We start from the raw sequence: 19,455 nt of genomic DNA, 5'->3' as shown, positions 1-19,455 counted from the left end.
ACGTCGAACGTGCCTGATCCTTGTATCTAGCGGCTGTGAGATTTCCTGGATGACAACTTATGTAAGGGGGTTTTCACAAAGTGACAGAAAGAAAATCATGGCCTCACTTCTTTTTAGATTTGCGATTTTTTTGTAAACCGAATCACTACTTTTTATGTCATGCTTTATATGACGTCATACATAAGCGCAAAGCACTGACCTTTGCTGTAATATACGAAAGTAATGAAATATCAATTTTTCGGGCAGGTTTGGCCCATATCCAACACTTTGCATGCTTTGACGTCATCATGCATTATGCTAGTTCGGCGATCCAATCTTTCAAATACGGACGTGTTTGCGCTTTTAATTGTTATTATTTTGCACTTCTTCCAACAAATGCCGTACTTTCCAGAACGACTTTAATAAAAATGTGCCGAACTTCCCCCGGTCTCCCTTAATCAGACGCATTACGTACACGTGTATACATATTAATATTGGCCCCAACAAGGGTCAACAAGAATAACGAGTTGCATATGTTCTGACCGAAGGAATTTGAGACAGTCGTACGAAAAACTAAGAAGATCCGTAAACCATTCATGTTCATTGTATAGGAGACAAATTCCGATGTTCATTCGGAAATATGGGGAAGATAAGTCTTAGAGCTCTAAAAAAAGCCATATTGAGGACCAGAGGAAAAGCACAGGGGCTTGGTTTCGAGATTTTGAGTAATATATATTACGTAAATTGTAATAATTTCGGTTAATAATACACGTATACACTTCGGTAAATGATAGCAACACTTTTTATTCTCTGTATACATTCTAAAACCTTATAAATATTGAGGGTACCAAGGTATCATTTTTATAAGCTTTTAGAATGTGTATAAATATCAGATAAAAAGTGTTGCTATTATTTACTGAAGTGTATGCGTGTATTATTAACCGAAATTATTTCAATTTACGTCATATCTTACTCAAAATCTCGAAACCAAGCCCCTGTGAGGAAAAGGTCAAAACACTTGACCACAACGAATACCGAGATTTTCAGATGGGCTTTGGGCTGACGGTGCTTGAACAAGGGTCCTTCGAACTAAAAACAAATATTCTTTTGTCTACATTTTACATATGTATACCCATATATTTATTCTTTTTATCTTTTGCAATAATAGCATAATTTTTTTTGAATTGTGTGTCAATAAAAAGTAAATTGTCACTCAAAGACGTTGATTGATTTTTGTACAGAAAAATCCAAACAAACCAATGAGCATTAAAGTATAAAATGATTTGAACTCGAAATGCTCATTTATTTTGTTTAGTACCGTACGTGGTTTGCTTAAAATGTAAATAATATCATTTAAAAAAAGGTTTTACCAAATCATGTTAGGTTATGCCTGGCATTATGAGGTAGCAGTTACAGAAATGCTCTTCAATAGTTTAAAGCGCACACACCGTGAGAGACAAAATAAAATAAGTTCACGGGTTAGGGTTCCCTATATACCGAAAACCGTAAAATATTTTGCCTTAAAAAGCCGCGCCTATTTTTGACTGTGTTAACATGTTTCGGGACCAATTAATGTTTTTTTTTTTTGAATTAAATTTAATTTCTTTTAAGATCTGTTATTATAGCACAGCACACTTTAAGATTGATAGTACTTGTATAAATCAACCTAGCTCTAGGTTAATATTAAATTATGTTATGCTAAAATAACGGAAAAAACCCATACGAGTAGCTTCTAACCAATATTTTAAACTTATAGTTATAATTGTAATAAACATAATTTTGACCTTACTTTGGTAAGGTGATTCACCTTTTTCTGTCTATTTGATATCATAACGTTATCATTAACCCCGTAGCGGGCCTCAAAGAATAGGAATACCGGAAGTCAATCCGATTGGCTGATTTTTCTTAAACCAAACATTGTTCAAAATCTTGGCGGTGTTGTTTTGTACACGGCTCAGTTTAGCACTGTGGTCCATCCCTTCTGCAAAGTATATTGTACCGTGAAATCGTACATAATGTCTTTTGCGAAGGGTAAACGATTCAACGAGGTTAAAGGTTTGTAACAGTTTGCAACATCCTATAAAGCTTACTGCGTGAAGGGCTCATGCAACTGAAATCATTATTTATTTTGCTGTCTCACAAACTGACAAACGACATCATCAGATGCTTGGAGCCCTCGTGTATATTTGTTACTTTGCAAACTACCGGGTTTCACACCTGTTTGATGATGTACAGCCTAACCGTCTTATGAAACCCTCGTGTATATTCACACCCGTTTAATGATGTATCTCCTAACCGTCTTTTAAAACCCTTGTGTTGTGTTGCATCGGTCCCCCTCATCACGCACCCCCCTCCCCGTTCCCCCTCCCCACCTGACCACAATACCGTCCACACGTTACTGTTTACAAAGAAGTCTGCAAGGACTAGTCTGGCTCCGTGCAGAAAGTATATACGCCTCTGCTCCAAAGTAATATACATTACATAATATATATCTGGACCAAACCGCAGGAATCATTTGGATGGTGGTCTTATTCTTAATTTACATAAACTTGGGGTCATTGTTCTGATATCCTATAGGCCTACAGTACTGGCTTTACTTTTGTTCTGGTAATTGCCAGACTGCCTCTTTATGCTTAGTTTCATCTGTGATTGTGTGCCTTCTGTCAATCCATCAACTATATGTTCCCTTAGTTTCATTCTATTTAAAAAAAACACACCACCTTATAATGATTTAAGAACAATTTCAAGATCCCACATGAATAACTCCCCTAAAAGTTGATATGGTCATTCAACTCTAGTGGTAGTCTGTCTTCCCGAAATCTGGGCAACCTGGATCGGTGTCTTAAATGAAATAATTTCTTTCTTTTCATTTCTCATTTTTTTTTTTTATAATTTTGTTCGTATTGAAAATATTAATGCAATAGAATGTAGAAAGTTTGCTTTTAACATTAAATTCTTTAAAGCTTTAACTGAAGGCGTTTGTTTTGGTTAAATGCTTTCTGTTGGCCTATGCATGACTGCCATGACATACATCTCACATCTTAACTGATGAATGATTATTCAGTTATTATTCAACTGAGAGTAATACTTTAAAATTAATCCTGGTAGCTGATAAGACTACCAATTAGCTCTACTGGCTTCCTCTACAGTTACTGTGAAACCATTCATATTTCATAATTTCAACACATGATCAGAGTATTGTAATGACACCCAATTTTGGTACCAGCCTATCAGGCAGGCAGTGAGTAGGCGAAGTTGGCAAAAATTAAGTTGAAGACAACCTCATCTTTAGTTTCCTAAACTTCGGAGATTTGCATATGAGAATGTGTCATTTTGGGACTTTCATGTTGATACCAGTTACCACATGGTGAGGACAGTGCAGTGAATTGGAATTTAGACTTGTAATGATACTATATCAAATAAATTATACTAGTTTATGTCATATGTAAATGAAATCCCTTGTATCTTGTAAATGAAATGGTCTACATCACAACTTGAGCTGGTGAATGGTCTATGATTAAGACTTTAAGGCTGAATGAATTCATAAAAATAGCTTGGTGTCATTATTCCGTCTTTGCATATTGCAGAGTTATCTTCTCTTGGGAGCAGGTATTGATTGGTACGTCACTTGTTTGTGATAATAACGTCATCAATTTTTGAGAAAACGACGTAACTTTCCCAGTAATTTTTTCACACAGACCAATGACGTAACAATCAATACCTGCTCCAAAGAGAAGATAACTCGGCAATACGCAAAGACGGAATAAGGAACGTGTAATTTTATCTTGGCTCATTATTTTTTTTTTAAAGTTTGGTTTGTCTTCTTCTGAACGTACATGTGTTAGATAGACTTGAAAAAATTGCACTTCAGTGTTGCCATTTTAGACCATTAAAATAATAATAAGTAGTTATGCCATTGAGAAACCATGTCGTGTTGTGTGGCCTGTTAGTATTTGTAATAAGGTATGTGTACTGTCATTTTGTAACATTGATAAAGTGTCATGATGTTATAAATTAGCTTCACTTGTTAAAAAATTAAAAGTACTGTGGTACTATAATAATGTACATAAATTAAAAATGTAACTATATGATACTTTGTATTCTAGGTTGTGCTCCTCCAGTTGGTGCCTATGACCCTAAAGAGGTTGATAAGAAAAAGGGAGCAGTGATCTTAAAATCAACAACAGAAAGATTCAAAGAGCCAAAGGGTGATTTTTTCATATAATTATTTTGTTCTACATACTCCAGTGGTTACGCTTACTTTTACTCTCTGCAAATTTGTGTCATAGCAAAATTGAAGGCTCGGTGTGCGCCACCTTGTGAATGAGACGAGAAGACTAGTTTGATGCTTTAAAATCGGGTGTCGCTCCTCTATGTTATCTTCATCAAAGGACAGGTGTCCGTCTAGCGATCGGCCAGGTTTGGTGCAAAGTGTGAACGTTAGCGGATCCCTTAGAGTATGGAGGATCTCGGGATGATTATAGTGGAAATAGATCATTATAGTCGAATTTCAATTTTAGGTTCTTCTATGCTCTAGTTTTGAGTCCATTATGGTATATAGTGGTGAAAGGGTTAAGAAAATCACACTATTTAAATCTCAGTGGTATATCAGGAAGGCTATTTCAATGTCATCCAAAATCAATATTTATACACAAAATGTACATGTAAAAACAGGTGAGAATTTGGTGGCTCTCACCCACCAACTTTATTATACATTATTTATTTTGCCTGTATGCATGGAAGAAGAAATTTACGGTACATCTCCAAAGAAGAACTTGACATAAAAGCAAGATTTCTCTATAAGTTTCTTCCCTAGTCTACCAGTGTTTTAGGACACCATTACAATCAGTTTTTAGATCTGAAAAGAGAAACTCAAATTTCTGAACACAAATACAAAGTTTGAAGTCCTGTTTAAATGATATTTGGATATATTTGAAATACAAATTTAAACCAAATAACTTTATTTTTTGCCATTTTCAGTGATAACCCCTGGTCCTGGAGCGTTTGACCTATCGTCCATTACACCTGGTAAAAAGAGTCTGAACGACACCCGCTGCAAACTCAACTCAACATGTCTGGGCAATCTAGTATGACTTTGTTAAATTCTATTCTTCCTACAGTTTGATGTACAGTTTTTATGCCAAATCAATATCTCAGACAGTCAAAATCATATTTCTTTCAAGTGCTTTCAGATGCCATGGGGTCAAAATCAACCAAAATTTGAGGTGCATTGTGACTGTTTTTTGGAACTTACAAGTCTAATGAAGCTTTGTTATAAAACAGCCCCCCACTCCCTCCCCTGGTGTCTGATAGAGTAGGATATTGTTTTTGTGCAGTTGTGTTTCAAAAGCCAGGATTTTCAATCCATCGTTAGTCTTCAAAGCATTGTTCTGCTGATAGACTGTCAATTTGGTTAATTGTGTAACTTTATATCTCATCTTTGAGGTGGGGATTTCTAGTTTGTTTAACTGTGTAAGTTTATTTCTGGTTTGTGGGTGGGGATTTCTAGTTTGTTTAATTGTGCAAGTTTATTTCTGGTTTGTGGGTGGGGATTTCTAGTTTGTTTAATTGTGCAAGTTTATTTCTGGTTTGTGGGTGGGGATTTCTAGCTTGTTTAATTATATTGGAACAAGTGTTAGAGTCTATGCACAAGTGTTATTGTTTGAGAAAATTTATGTCGAATATACATAAATTTACAAAAAAAAGTAGTTATTTGCCTATACATCTATGTATACAAAAAATGTAATCTATTCAGAGTGCAATTTGTGAAATCTGTTTTAATACTTTTATATTCAAGGTCTATGTTTATTTTATGGGTTCAGGTCTAGAAAATAGCAGTGCTACAACTAAATATAATATTTTAAATTATGTTGCAGGTCTCGTCAGCATCAAAGCGATTGCTGAGCCAGTCCTCCTCAATATCCTCGTCTGTCGAGAGCCTGTCGTCTAAAGGAAAGGACAAGGTTGTGGGAAAAGCTTTCTATTTGTATTATGAGATGAATTTATGTAAATATTTAGTATTCCTCAGGACATGATTTTTGTCTCGCCGCCACGAAGTGGAAGCGAGACTTAAGTGATGCTTTTACGGCTAAGGCGTCAACATTAAGTTTTTGCGTTTAATTTAGTTACTCTGAAAGTATAAGTGCTAAACCAACCAAACCAGTACATGTCAACCCATGTATCAAATGCTGGATGCGGCATACCTTCCATGGTCCATTGACTTTGTCAGCATCTCTATCAACATTAAGTTTGTGCATTTAAGTTAGTTTCTCTGAAAGTATAAGTGCTACACCAACCAAACTTGGACCATAGATGCATCTTAGGTAGTACATCTCAACCCATGCATCAAATGCTGGATGTACCCTACTTTTCATGGTCCATTGACTTTGTCAGCATCTCCATCAGCAATAAGTTTTTGCGTTTAAGTTAGTTTCTCTGATATGTGCATTGATGGTCAAAGCGGGGCATAGGCGAGACATATTAATCCGAATGGCTTGTTTTACCTAAATTGTGATGAAATCATTCTTGGTGAAACTGAAATTTCGAAACAAATGTGGAAAAGGACAAGTAGAGTTATAATCTGTGCTCCATTTTTGTGTCGCCCGAACGCGAGGCAACATATAGGTATTACTTTGGTGGCGTCGGTTGCGTCATCCAAAACAAGGTTTCCGTGTGATAACTTAAGTTCCCTTGGATTGATTTAATTCAAACTGGGTACAAATATTGCATACCAATATAACTCGGACGAGTTGGCATTTCAGAAGTTAACATGCATTTTTAGTTGAGTTATAACCCTTTTATTGCTAATTAAGGGTATTGTGTAGTAAATGCAGGAACTTTTTTCATTTTTAATCAATCCCTTTCAAATTTTGTATGGTAATGCTAGAAGCAATGATGTTCAACTTATATTACATGTTTTTCTGTCAAATTCAATTTTCTGCGTTTTGGCATATCACACTTGACATAGCAATACTGTTCATCGTTTTTGACATGCATTTTTGCTTGGTTACGCGATAACTCAAGCCAAAACACTTTTCTCACTAAAAGTGCTGAGCAGGCGACACATCCACTCCTGTGGAATTCTTAACATTGTTTTGTGTAATTAAAAATAAATGCCTGCCTACTTATCCTAATTTTTAACACAAAACAGACATAACTTTGTGTGGTGTACGAAGTGTATTACCAGTAGACATAACAATATGCTGGCAATGCTACAGATCTAACCAAAAACAATAACTGTATTACTAGTGTTGTTCCATTTTCAGATATAAAATTTCATGATGAAAAATGTCTTTAAATGTAAACTACAGTGACCCTAATCCCATCTCACCTCATTTAATGTGATTTGTTTTAGTGAACAGGTGTAGATCTTCTTGCGTTCTCCGTTGTCTATCTTGATCCTTTGTGTAATCCCAGTCTTGAAGTGTCCCAGTGATTATGGTATCAATGTTTTTTTCAGAGTGACACAAACGGAGGTTTGTGTGCACGGTGTAAACTGTTTTCTGAACAAGACTCAAAGGACTGGGCTCAGTCTCTCAAGAAATGCAAGTAAGTATGAAGTTATTTTCATCATTCTCTTTATTTACAGTTTACAAGTAAAGATTTGACTCTGCCCTGCCATTTCAAGGAGACTAAACAGGTGGGATTTTTCTATTCTTAAAGAAAGTAGCAGAATCCAAAATATACAACAAAAGCACTTGACAAATTCCTCAAGTTACCTACCTGCCATTTCAGTTATTTAGTGATATTATTCTCAACTATTTTGGGCATACAGGTACAGAGGTACAGCCTAATGATCCATGTACCACTGCCAAAACAGAATTAACTTTTCTGCCCGCATCTTAAAAGCTTTAAAAGGTAAATCATTTTGAAAAGAAGCCCATAGCTCACAGTTTTTTTTATGAAAAAATAAGAAAGATGCAAAAAATGTGTTCTGAGAATAATTTGGAATAATTTTGAAGAGACTTACACACAATACAATTTTCAATTTTAGACAGGATATTTGGACAATGTCAACTGATTTAAGAAAGTTTGTTTGAGCACAGAATCCATGCCTGAGCATGAGGGTGGATTCATGAATATGGGCCCAGGATTTCCGATGAAAAGTATTTCTGTTTCCAGAAAGGTCCTTTCATTTCCCTGAATTATTGTTTACAACTGCAAACCTAATGTTAAAATAATTGTGATGCTTTGGGAACAAAAGAAAGCACTGTGTCAGCGCGACCTTTTGACACAGTAGAATGAATGAACCTCAAAACGAGAAACTTGACATTAGCTCATTAAAGATGCTGTGCCTATTTCTCATAAAGATGACAGTTGTTATTCATGTTTGAGGTTATAATCCAAGGCAATTTTCAAATTTGTTTCAAAGAGAGGCCCTACAAGCCCAAAAGTTTCGACTGCAGGAAAAACTACGAGAGCTGGAACTGGATTCTTGGAAAAAGGATGACTCGATCAGGTATGGATGGAAGCTAAGGTCCCACTTAACATTATATAATAACTGGGCAGAATTTATTTGCACACAGTAGGCTTTACCAATATTTTCACATGTATGTCTGAAATGGAATATGACATCAGGTGAATATAAAGCAAGCTCAAACAGCCATTTCCTATGGGCTGTGAGTGTCTTCTGATAACAACAAACAGTGAAACATGACCCTTTTAGGTTCATTTCTCTTACCATCTATTTGAAATTGAACCTTCCTTTGTATGGGTTTTGCTAAATGACAAACTCATAATGCCGGTACTGTGAGTTTAATTGACATGCTTATCTTCTGCTAGGGAAGTTTACTCTATAAATCTATGCTACAAGCAAAATACCTACATATATGCCAGGACATTTTCGTCCTAGTTCAGTTTTTGCCTGTTTTGCCCTCTGCAGTGAAGGTAAATTTATCATGACGGCAAACATTGATTTACTCACCCCTTAAGACACAATATAACTCTTCCAATTAAAAGGTTGGAATAGTTCATTATGAAATGTCAGGGGTGATTGAGTTAATACACAGCATACCATATATATAAGTAATTCATTTGAAGAGCCAAGCAAAATATACACTGAGTGATTTGAAGGGTGTGAATATTTGACTGGGTAAAAATTTGTTTGTATATAATCGTGTATGTATAGGATTTTACATGAGTTTCCATTTCATATGAAATTCATTAAACGAGTGAGAATTTTTCAATTTAGCGAGCCTCTGGTGTCAGAGCTTAAATGAAAACCTCATGAAAAGTTTCATAAATTTCATAAGAAACAAAAACAAGGGTAAGATCCTTTTTATCACATAATCAAGATTTGTGGCATTTATTCGTGTAAGATGACAATTTTCATGCAACCTTGAAATGTAAAAAGCTGCCATTTACAATCATGACTCCAATTGGAACATACAACCAATCACAGGGCTGATAGGTCATATTACATGGGTTGATACGCAAAATAATATGACATGGGTATATTCACTGGATAACACGGTACGTTATGTGATAAATGTATGTAGTCCTGATTCTGGGAGAGGACTTGTATAGGCTTTGCCTGTTGCCCAATTCCCATTAAATCTTGATTGATTTAATAAAATATTCTGAAATGAAAATGTAGTCCTGATTTTTATGTATATGTAGGTTTCTGAAAGGTGAGGTGTCTGCAACCAACGACCACATGTTACAAGGAGAACAGGCGTTGTTTGAGGCCAATGCAGAGATTGCAGAGTACAAGGAGAAGCTGGAACAACTGGAGGAGTAAGTTTATATCTGGGTTTAAAATTTTCTAACTTTCACAACTGAAATACACATGTAATACAACAGCAAAAAAAAGGAAAATGGCATTTAACTTCAGTAGGAGTATTTCAAACTTTGTGTTATAGCTATTGATTGAATGTTAATAATATAAGTCTGTAGACATAATTTTGCGCTATAATTTATTTAGGATAGACACCTGGAAAAAGATAACTTAAGGTATAAAAGAAATAAATAACTTTTGGTTTTGATTTAATGGTAAATAATACAATACCCCACTGGGCCAGATAAATTTGATGTCAAATTCATTTTGCCAAAATAAAAGAATAATCCAATAGAATATATAATCAGGTTGACACAGCGTTTTTGTCGTCTACTTCAGTCATTCCGAACCTGATTGTTATGTCACATGCTCAATTTTATCCCAAATAAGGGAAATACGACTATGTTAATCAGGTTTCACGAGGGCAAAGGTCGATTTAAACATGATTTGTTTTGGAGAAACAAATAATCGTGTTTCCCTATAAAAGGGCAATAAAAAATAAAAGAATAATCTTATTATAGTAACTAAAATAATGTGACACACTATTGTTGTCTACTTCAGTCATTCGGTACCTCATTTTGGTGTCACATGCCAAATTTCTTCTAGAGAGGCTCCAAATAAGGGAAATATGATCGGGGAAATACGCAAAATATCGACAAAATATTTCATTGTCCTGTCATGTGATCAATATCATCCACTCAGTCACGCTGCTTTAAATATGAGGTATGATAAAAATTACAAAGTGTTGAGATCAGAAGAACCATCACTAGCCAAGAAGCTTTGTTTTTAGCAAAATGAACTGACCCACATACCAGATCACTGGCCTGAGCATGCAGCTAATGAGCTACATATTGAACCCAGTGTAATTTTACCTTTCTAGACAAGAAAAGACTGTTAACGAGAACATCCGTCTGTTGTCTGAGAAGTATGAGGTGATAGAAATGCAGCTCGGTGAGTAAATATTAGGGCTGTCACAATACGTCCGGAGTGTATCACGATATATTACATTATGATCTAGATATATACTACTTTATACTACCTACCAGTAACAGGATCAATTCATTAACAAAGGTTGTCAGTGTGAGAATACGTGAGAAGAAGTTGAGAACAAGTTAAGAATGGATTTTCCCACTTTGGATTGTATTTATCAAAATTAAACGCCTGATCGCACAAGGTGATGACATTAACCTGAAATATGGAAATGAACCAGAAATAGTTTCCATGCAAAGAAAGGTGTAAGAAAAAAAGACGTCATATAAACCAATCATCATAAATTAAAGAAAGTATTATGAGGAATGACCACACCATTTTAAGGGTATTTGTGGGTGGGGAATATCCAATGACAAGATTATTTTGAAATATCTTGTCAATATAATTTTAAGGTTCATGGTATTCCTCCTCGCAAAACTTCTGTTGACATTTGTCACAGACCAAGGACTACAATGATCATGGCATTGTTGGTAGCTATATGGTAGTTAGTTAATTATTTTTTAATCAAGAACTATGCAAGGTAGATAATAAAGGGTTCATCACAGTGTTTTCAGAGTTTGTTGTGAGAAAGATTTTTTCATTGTCAGTATGTGGATAAAATCTGGAGTCCACCTGCTCAAAAATGTTATTCACATGCTCGCAAAGAGAAAATTGTTCTATGACAAACCTTGAAAACACAGTGTGGTGGCCTTTAGATGTTATCCATGGACTTGCAATGAGAATATTGTTCTCACGACAAACCCCGACACCACCGAATGATAACTTATTAATTAAGAAGGGATGTATTGTCGTACCTATCCCATGATAATGTCTAAGGTAACAAAGCTCAATTCAAGAAGAAAATGTTGCCAGAATGTTATCAAACTTTGACATATATTGATCACACCGACAACATTTTTGATTCAACATTAAGTTTTTGTGTTTAAGTTAGTTACTTTGAAAGTATAAGTGCTTCACCATCCAAACTTGGACCATAGATGCATCTTAGGTAGTACATCTCAACCCATGCATCAAATGCTGGATGCGGCCTACCTTTCATGGTCCATTTACTTTGTCAGCATCTCTGTCAACATAAAGTTTTTGCATTTAAGTTAGTTTCTCTGAAATTATAAGTGCTACACCAACCAAACTTGACATGTGCATTAATGGTCAAAACGGGGTACATGCGAGACATATAAATCCGAATGGCTTGTTTAAAAGCGTGTACACCTCTGTTGGCAGCTGAGGAGCAAAGTCATGGGAAGGAACGTCAAGTAGAGCTTCAGTCACGCCTGGAAGTTACACGCAGCAACTTGCAGGAGGTAGAGGAAGATTGTGTTGATCTTCAGCGAAGGAACAGTGACCTTCTGCGCAGCCTTCACAGTGAAAAGGTATACTCAAAAATGTTACCTGGACGAGCTGTTCCATGTCAAAAACTTGTTTTATATAACTTATTACTCTTAAAGATGCTGCACAATTAAGGTTAAGATGAGGTACTGTTATAATTAACCCTTTCACCCCTAGGTAACTTTAGTAGACTCTACTATACATTGAGTCCATTATGGTTTACAGTGGGTAGAGTCCATTATGGTTTACAGTGGGTAAAGGGTTAACCAGTATGCAACTTTCAATTTTCAAAATCTTTAATTGTATGCCTGTACTTGACTTCTGTCATGTTATCAAAAAAAAAACCATGAGGATGTATCTGTCACATTTGATATTATAGGTAAATCCAAAACTCTGGTTTGAGTCGATTTTCCTGTCCCCTCATTTCAGTGACTTAAGGTATTCCACCTTGAATTGATGTTTTAGCCAAAGAAATGTTTAGTGGTTGAAAAATATATCTCTGTTTATATCTATATTAACTAAGTCTATTTTCAACACTTCACTCCTTTGTGATAAATATTTTTGATTAAAACAGTTCATCTGTTCTTAACATACAGATATTTCAGTGTAAACACAGTGTAATATATCAATGTCAGGAGTACCAGCAGGTTAAGATATATATTATATTATTACCTTTGACACTACAATGTACATGTATCTATTTTGAAACGATTCTACAGACATATTCCATATAAAACACATGTTGTCTTTGTCAACATCTTAATCAACACTAAGTTTTTGCGGTTTAAGTTAGTTTCTCTGATATGTGCATTGCTGGTCAAAGAGGGGCATATATAGGCGAGACATATCAATCCGAATGGCTTGTTAATTTAATATTTAAGTTTGAAACAGGGTGAGGTGGAAAAACTTATCTACCGTGTGTTTAACTTGAAGACAATGTGCTGTGTTGAATATGAGGTCAGTGTTTTTAATTTATCATTTAAATTAAAACCAGGATGAGGTGGAAAAGCTTATCTACCAGATGGATGAACAGAAGAAATTGTCTTCAGACCTTGGCAGTCTTCTGGACAGCAAGGAGGAGATCATCACAGACTTAGAAATACACCTCGAGGCCACCAAAATAGAACTGCAAAACACAAAAGATGTGGCTGAGAAAAACACTACCGATCTACAAAGCCTTCGCGAAAAAATCGCAGAGCTGGAGTCCACAGAGAAGTCACTGGAAAACCAACTGCAGGAGGATTGCATGACCAATAATCAGATTGCTCGGTCCCATGCTGACAGAATCATGGAGCTGGAGCAGGCAGAGCTAGTCCTAAAGGAAGAGGCACAACAAAAGGATGAAAGCTTCCATTCTGCTGTGAAGAGGTGTGAGAGTCTGGAAGAACAGGTGGAAAGGCTTACTATACAGGTTAACAGTATAAAGGAGGAGTTTGAGTGTACTGTGAGTGAGGTGAAGCGTACCAAAGAGAAGGAACTACAGGATCTAATGGAGACCGTAGACAGGTAAGTCTGACTGGAAAGGTTCACTGAAACTTTCTACATTCCTGCTTGTAAAGGTCATTTTGAAAAAAAATGTTTTAAAATAAATTATCTTTACATGTCCTTCGATAAATTCTTAAAGTATCAAGCAATCGCCTTTTCATAGAATTATTTGTAATTCTGAACATTTTCTTCATGTTGGTAAGTATGAATTGTAGACTAAGGTCATGTATATATATCACATCCAGTAAGTGTTTATAGGTGTATTAGTCGTAGTATTATCACACAAAAACACTTCCTGGTTGTAAATACATAACCTCTCTACAATTATTTGTATTTGGTCAGATGTCAAATCATTTCTTGTGGGAACAGACATAATTAAAGTGAAGAGCAAATAAAACGTTCCATTTCACAATTTGTCAACATTTGAAAGTTCCCAGATTTTCCAAGGTTTGACCGTCATTTTTTCCCTGATAAATTTCGTGAATAAAACCTTTATTAAACTTTTTTTCGTTTCTCTCTTAAAGGGTGAGAGAAGAAAAGAACGGACTGGAGAGGCGTGTCGCTGAACAGGCTGATGAAATCTCGGCCCGAGATGATAAAGTCTTACTTCTGTCTAAAGAAAAGGAATGTGTGGAAACAAAGATGGCTGCCAATGAGGTAGACCACCAAAGGATTATCAAGGGACAGATAGAAGGGATTGAGAACATGAATATGAAAATAGAGACTCTCTGTCAGGAAAAGTTGGAGCTATTACGTCAGCTGGAACAGGTCGCCCTCGATAGAGATACAGTCGCACAACAGCTCCAGGAGACTAAAGAGAGTGTTGCCGTCACTGCTGCCCAGAAGGAGGCTGAATGGTCACATGACCTGCAACGTCTTACCAGTGACCTCAAGGCAATCACAGAGGAAAAAGAAATACTGGATCAAAAGTTATCCCAGGCGACAGCTCAGCGGACAGGGCTGAGCGAATACGTTGATGAGATCAAGGCCGAGTTGGAATCACAAAAACGAACCGTCGAGGAGGTCACACAAAAGTTGTCGGACAATGTTGTTGAACTTACTGAGAGTAGAGACAGCCTTCAGCAACACCTTCACATAGAGCAGACCAACTGTAAAAGTCTTCAGAGTGAGAACAACAGTCTGATGAGCGAGATCGACTACCTGCAGAAGTCATCGAAACAGCTGAAATGTGACGTAACAGAGGAGGGGAAACAGCATCAAAAACAGGTGGAAGGATTGAGTCGGGAGAAACAAAGGTAGGCGTGTTAACTCATAGTGTACTGTTTCAAATGTCTTTATTAAGTATACAAACCCCGGGAGAGGGCAAAAACCTACAATACATTACAAAATTACGACGTTACTCTCACAAACAAATGACGTAACGATCAATACCTGCTCACAAGAGTAGATAACTCTGCAATACGTGAAGACGGAATATATGTTATATGATTATAATTAACTAAATGTAAAATATCCTTCAGCTGAAGTAAATTTCTAAATAGTATTTTGAATAGATAGAGAAATATTGTTTAAATTTCTAGGTGGGAAAGTCATTAGACTGGCAGGAATCAATTACTGTAGCAGTTTCTGTGTTTTATGTTTGTAGATTGGAGAGTCAGATAGCAGATATTGAGAGACAACATTCTTCTCTGAGGGAAGAGTTCACCTCCAGCGTAACGGAACGATCATCAGCTTTGGAAAAAGTGACCGAATTAACTGACCAAGTTGCCAAACTGACCGACGACCTGACTGTCAGTCAATCTGCGAGAGACAGTTTGATGGAAAATGTTACAGTACTAGGGGAAAAGATAATTGACTTAGAGGAGGAGATTGACTCTGCAAAATCAGTGAATGTCTTTCTCAGTAATCAGGTGACAGGATTGACTGAACAGGTGACCGAAATGGAAAACAATCTAGAATCAAGTGAAGCTAAAAACCAGCAGTTCGTCAGTCAAGTCGTGGAATTAAATATACAATTACTCGACATGAGAGGGCAGTTGGATTGTAGTGGAGAGCACAACGATAGCCTGACCCGTCAGGTCTCGGGACTGAAGGTCCAGGTAGCTACATTGGAAGAAGATTTGAAATCGAGTCAGGCTTTGCTCCAAGTCAATACACAGGAAAAGTCAGTGATTCGCGAGGAACTAACATCTGTGCGAGCAGAAAAAGAAGCTCTGTCAGATCAAATTTCTGGACTTGCAAGCAGTTTGTCGACAGTTGAGCATGAGAAGAAGTCATTTTGCAAGCAGGCTGATTCATTAGCGGACAAACTGATGCATCTACAGTCAGAATATGATACACAGAGTGAAACTGTGACTGCCCTTGAAGGACAATTATCACATAGTCACGCCAGCTCAAAGGCTGTCTCTGATAAAGTGTTAGTTCTGGAGGAAAATTTGAAATCTAGTGAAGTCGAAATCAAGGCAAAGGTGGAAGAAGCCACTCACCTTAAAAGGTAGTGTTTCTATAATATTGGTTAATGTTTTGTGGCTTTTAATTGTGAGTTGTCATCAACAATATGGGAAGGGATGTTTTTTCCCACTTACACTTGCATAGGTTTAGGGTCACATGACCGATTGCGAATACATGTACATGGATGTTATCTAAGTACTTTGTTTCCTCCCACATTAAATTCCCCTGGCCCACCGTACTAGAGCAGTTAAGTTGAAAAAACTGTTTCTGTAAGGTTGTAAAATAAGGTTTATTTATTGTCCTACACAAGGACCTATGAAGGGCTGGAGTGATTGTTGATACATGGTTCCCTGTAGGCACTTTTGCCACATTTTAACACAATATATAGTTGTGTCGCCTGCAACACGAGGCGACATATAGGTATTACTTTGTTGGCGGCGTCGGTTGTGTCGTCCAAAACAAGGTTTCCGTGCGATTACTTGAGTTCCCTCGTGTTGATTGAACTCGAACTTGGTACACATATTGCATACCGACGATGTAGCTCAGACAAGTTCGCATTTCAGAAGTTTACATGCATTTTTGGTGGAGTTATGACCCTTTTATTGCCAAATAAGGGCAATGTGTAGTAAATGCGGGAACTTTTTTATTTTTTTAATCAATTCCTTTCAAATTTTGTACGGTAATGCTAGAAGCAATAATGTTCACATATATAACAAGTTTTTCTGTCGAGTTTCAACTTTCCATGTTTTGGCATGTATTACACTTGACATATATAGCAATGCTGTTCAACGTTTTTGCCATAAATGTTTGCTTGTTTACGCGATAACTCGAGCCAAAACACTTTTCTCACAAACAGCGCTGAGCAGGCGACACATCCACTCCCGTGGAATTCTTGTTTTATATATATAAACAGTATAATGATATGGTGATAAATAATTAACATGATGTCCTCATGACAATGAAATGTTTAAACAAGTTTTATTTGTTATCAGTTACCTGTCACACTTAGAGACTGAGGACAAGAAAAACAAGGAGTGCATTGTCGCCTTACAGGAGCAGCTTGGCGAGGGAGCCAACAAAGAGGAGCTTGATCAGGCCCTTAAGGAGCTAGAAAAGTGAGTACATGTGTACCCTAAAAATATGTACCCTAAATACCCTATCATCAGATCAGTTATTCCTTCCATCCCTGAAGAAGGTGTTGTAGTGTGCGTGTTGGGACAAGCCTTGGTTTTTGTAGATATTATGTAATGAGTTACAGTGTTGTTATGTTAGCAGCATGTGATAAAACAACATATATATTCTATATATACCGGGAACATTTTTCGTTGCAGTTAAATTTTTCGCCCTCCGTAATTAATGATGGCAAATTTATCATTACAGTGAATATGAGTAGAACAACACAATATACATGGTACTTTTGTAATTTTTTGTAAAGGCCAAAATTAATTAGCTCTTGCATTAATTGATATTGATTTTATGGGTAAATGACGAAGGTTTAATTGGGTGAAAATTTCCTGGTACATGTACACAGAAACTACAATCACAACAACTGTGTTTGTCTCGATTAATCATAAAAGTAGATTTATTGTTAACAAAAAAAAATGAATATTGAAAACAGCAGTAATTTCAAAATTGACTTCCACCAACAGACATTGCCTATATGAAAATATGATAAAATATGAAAAAATCATGATAAAATGTTGATAGGTTAAAAAACAAATAAATTGGATGTATGTTACACATGCCAAAACCATAAAAATGACTGACTTTATATAGGTCATCATTTTGACCGTATTTAGAGTTTTTTTCTGGGAAATTTTATAGGGCTGACATTGTGCCCCTTTCCAAATTGAAACTTTCATATTTATGCCTAATTCCCAAAATGTTCAGTTAACTCCTGAAATTTCCTTCACAATTGTTACTTTTTCTTATAAAGACCCCATTCCAAATTAACAAACAGTTCTGATATATATATATATATATATATATCAATTGGCTTTTTCTTCAACAAATCAACAGGTGTGCACGTGATACGACAGATATCTTTCTAAACTCTTTATTTTTTACAGGATTTAAACAAGTCTTTGTTTAATGCAAATACAATATACATGCATGTATATTTATTAAACTGCCACAATTGTTCAGCTATAAAATACCAAGTTCATATAAATTCAAGTGTCTGAATTTTTAATTTTAATACTTTAGTCAGTAGACTGGCAGTTGTTTGTTTCAATTGCAATCTGATTAAAATCATGATTTGATCTACGCTCCATTCCGAAAACTACACTATGCTACGTTAACAGGGTTCGACACTAACACTAGTCCACTTGTCCTGGGCTAGTAGATTTCAGCAAGGACTAGTGAATGGCCTAACCTAACTGGTCCTTTGGACTTTTTTTTGAAAAATATGATCATAAAATAAGTTCTTTTTAAGATTTAGAAAACAGCTTAAAATGAGATATATTGCATGATATTTTTAAAAAAAAATATCCTAAAACTTCACCATATTTTTATGACAGTAATTATTTTAAGTCCCTACTGTTTATTACTTTTGATGTTTCCTGCTGTAGATCGCAATGTTTCCTTATCAGGAAATCTTGGGACTAGTTACATTGACGAAGGACTAGTAAATAAACTATTCAACTAGTCCTGTGGACTACCAAGCAAAGAAAGTTATAGTGTCTAACCCTTTAAGTAGCCGAGTGTAGATTACAGACATGGCCTGGATCAAGAAAGGATTTTAATCAGATTGTTTCACATGCCATGGCCAGTATAAACTTAAAGTCAGGACAAATAAATGATATCGTATTTAAAGATGATGACTGTAAAACGTAGAAGAATTATTCTGAAAATGAAACGTTACACATTGCAAAGTGTCAAAGCCTTATTGATAAGGTAGATCCTTATCTCATCGCTGTCATTTCCTTGTATGTTTTTAACAGGTGGAGGAAACTGTATGAGGATCTTCAGGCTAAGGTAGAGCCATTCATGGAGCAGTTGGATGCATTTGAGTTGGAGAAACAAGCTCTAACAGGTATTTATTTTTGTAACAATTTCAAGACTAAACACATATTTTTGGTTCACCTTATCTTCTCAGTATTTTCCACCTTGTAAATTTTGCCATGGAAAGTTAAGGCCAAAAATAAAATTAAGTTTGTTTGGCATAGACTGACTGAATGGAGCTTAATGTACTGACAAAAAATAAATAAAAATCGCTTGAAAAGTAGGTATAACAACTGATTTTTTTTTCTTACCTACCAATCAAGTTCACAGTGGTGGCTCCGTCAATACCAACAGAAAATATTTTAAGGTTGGCCTTATGTTTTTCTTTCTGATTGATTACCCTATACAAACATGTATTCTGAAACAGAATGCAATTATCATATTAAGCTCATTTTAATAACCTGATAGTAACAATCGGAATGGACTAATCAGAAGGAGGCGAAAATATTGAATTGAAAGTATCGGGAAAGTAACGATCTGTTGAA

The 19,455-nt window shown here is 35.9% G+C and overlaps 1 protein-coding gene across 1 annotated transcript in view; it reads left to right on the top strand.

The window, feature by feature from the left end:
* The first annotated feature begins 1,904 nt into the window (after window positions 1–1,904).
* LOC110454823 (hyaluronan mediated motility receptor-like) overlaps window positions 1,905–19,455 on the top strand; it is a 29,068-nt gene continuing 11,517 nt past the window's right edge. Inside the window, exons 1-14 of the mRNA XM_021504544.1 lie at window positions 1,905–2,034; window positions 4,086–4,187; window positions 4,960–5,066; window positions 5,856–5,942; window positions 7,439–7,527; window positions 8,351–8,437; window positions 9,598–9,714; window positions 10,635–10,705; window positions 11,966–12,114; window positions 13,065–13,576; window positions 14,080–14,811; window positions 15,162–16,010; window positions 16,960–17,082; window positions 18,910–19,001. Of these exons, the coding sequence (XP_021360219.1) occupies window positions 1,995–2,034; window positions 4,086–4,187; window positions 4,960–5,066; window positions 5,856–5,942; window positions 7,439–7,527; window positions 8,351–8,437; window positions 9,598–9,714; window positions 10,635–10,705; window positions 11,966–12,114; window positions 13,065–13,576; window positions 14,080–14,811; window positions 15,162–16,010; window positions 16,960–17,082; window positions 18,910–19,001 (3,157 nt within the window). The 5' untranslated portion in view covers window positions 1,905–1,994. The remainder of the gene's footprint in view (window positions 2,035–4,085; window positions 4,188–4,959; window positions 5,067–5,855; window positions 5,943–7,438; window positions 7,528–8,350; window positions 8,438–9,597; window positions 9,715–10,634; window positions 10,706–11,965; window positions 12,115–13,064; window positions 13,577–14,079; window positions 14,812–15,161; window positions 16,011–16,959; window positions 17,083–18,909; window positions 19,002–19,455) is intronic.

This window comes from Mizuhopecten yessoensis, unplaced genomic scaffold (genome assembly GCF_002113885.1).
Source record: "Mizuhopecten yessoensis strain PY_sf001 unplaced genomic scaffold, ASM211388v2 scaffold8071, whole genome shotgun sequence".
Classification (NCBI taxonomy): Eukaryota; Metazoa; Mollusca; class Bivalvia; order Pectinida; family Pectinidae; genus Mizuhopecten; species Mizuhopecten yessoensis.
The sequence above is the reverse complement of the archived record's forward strand: the minus strand, read 5'-3'. Positions and strand labels throughout refer to the sequence as shown.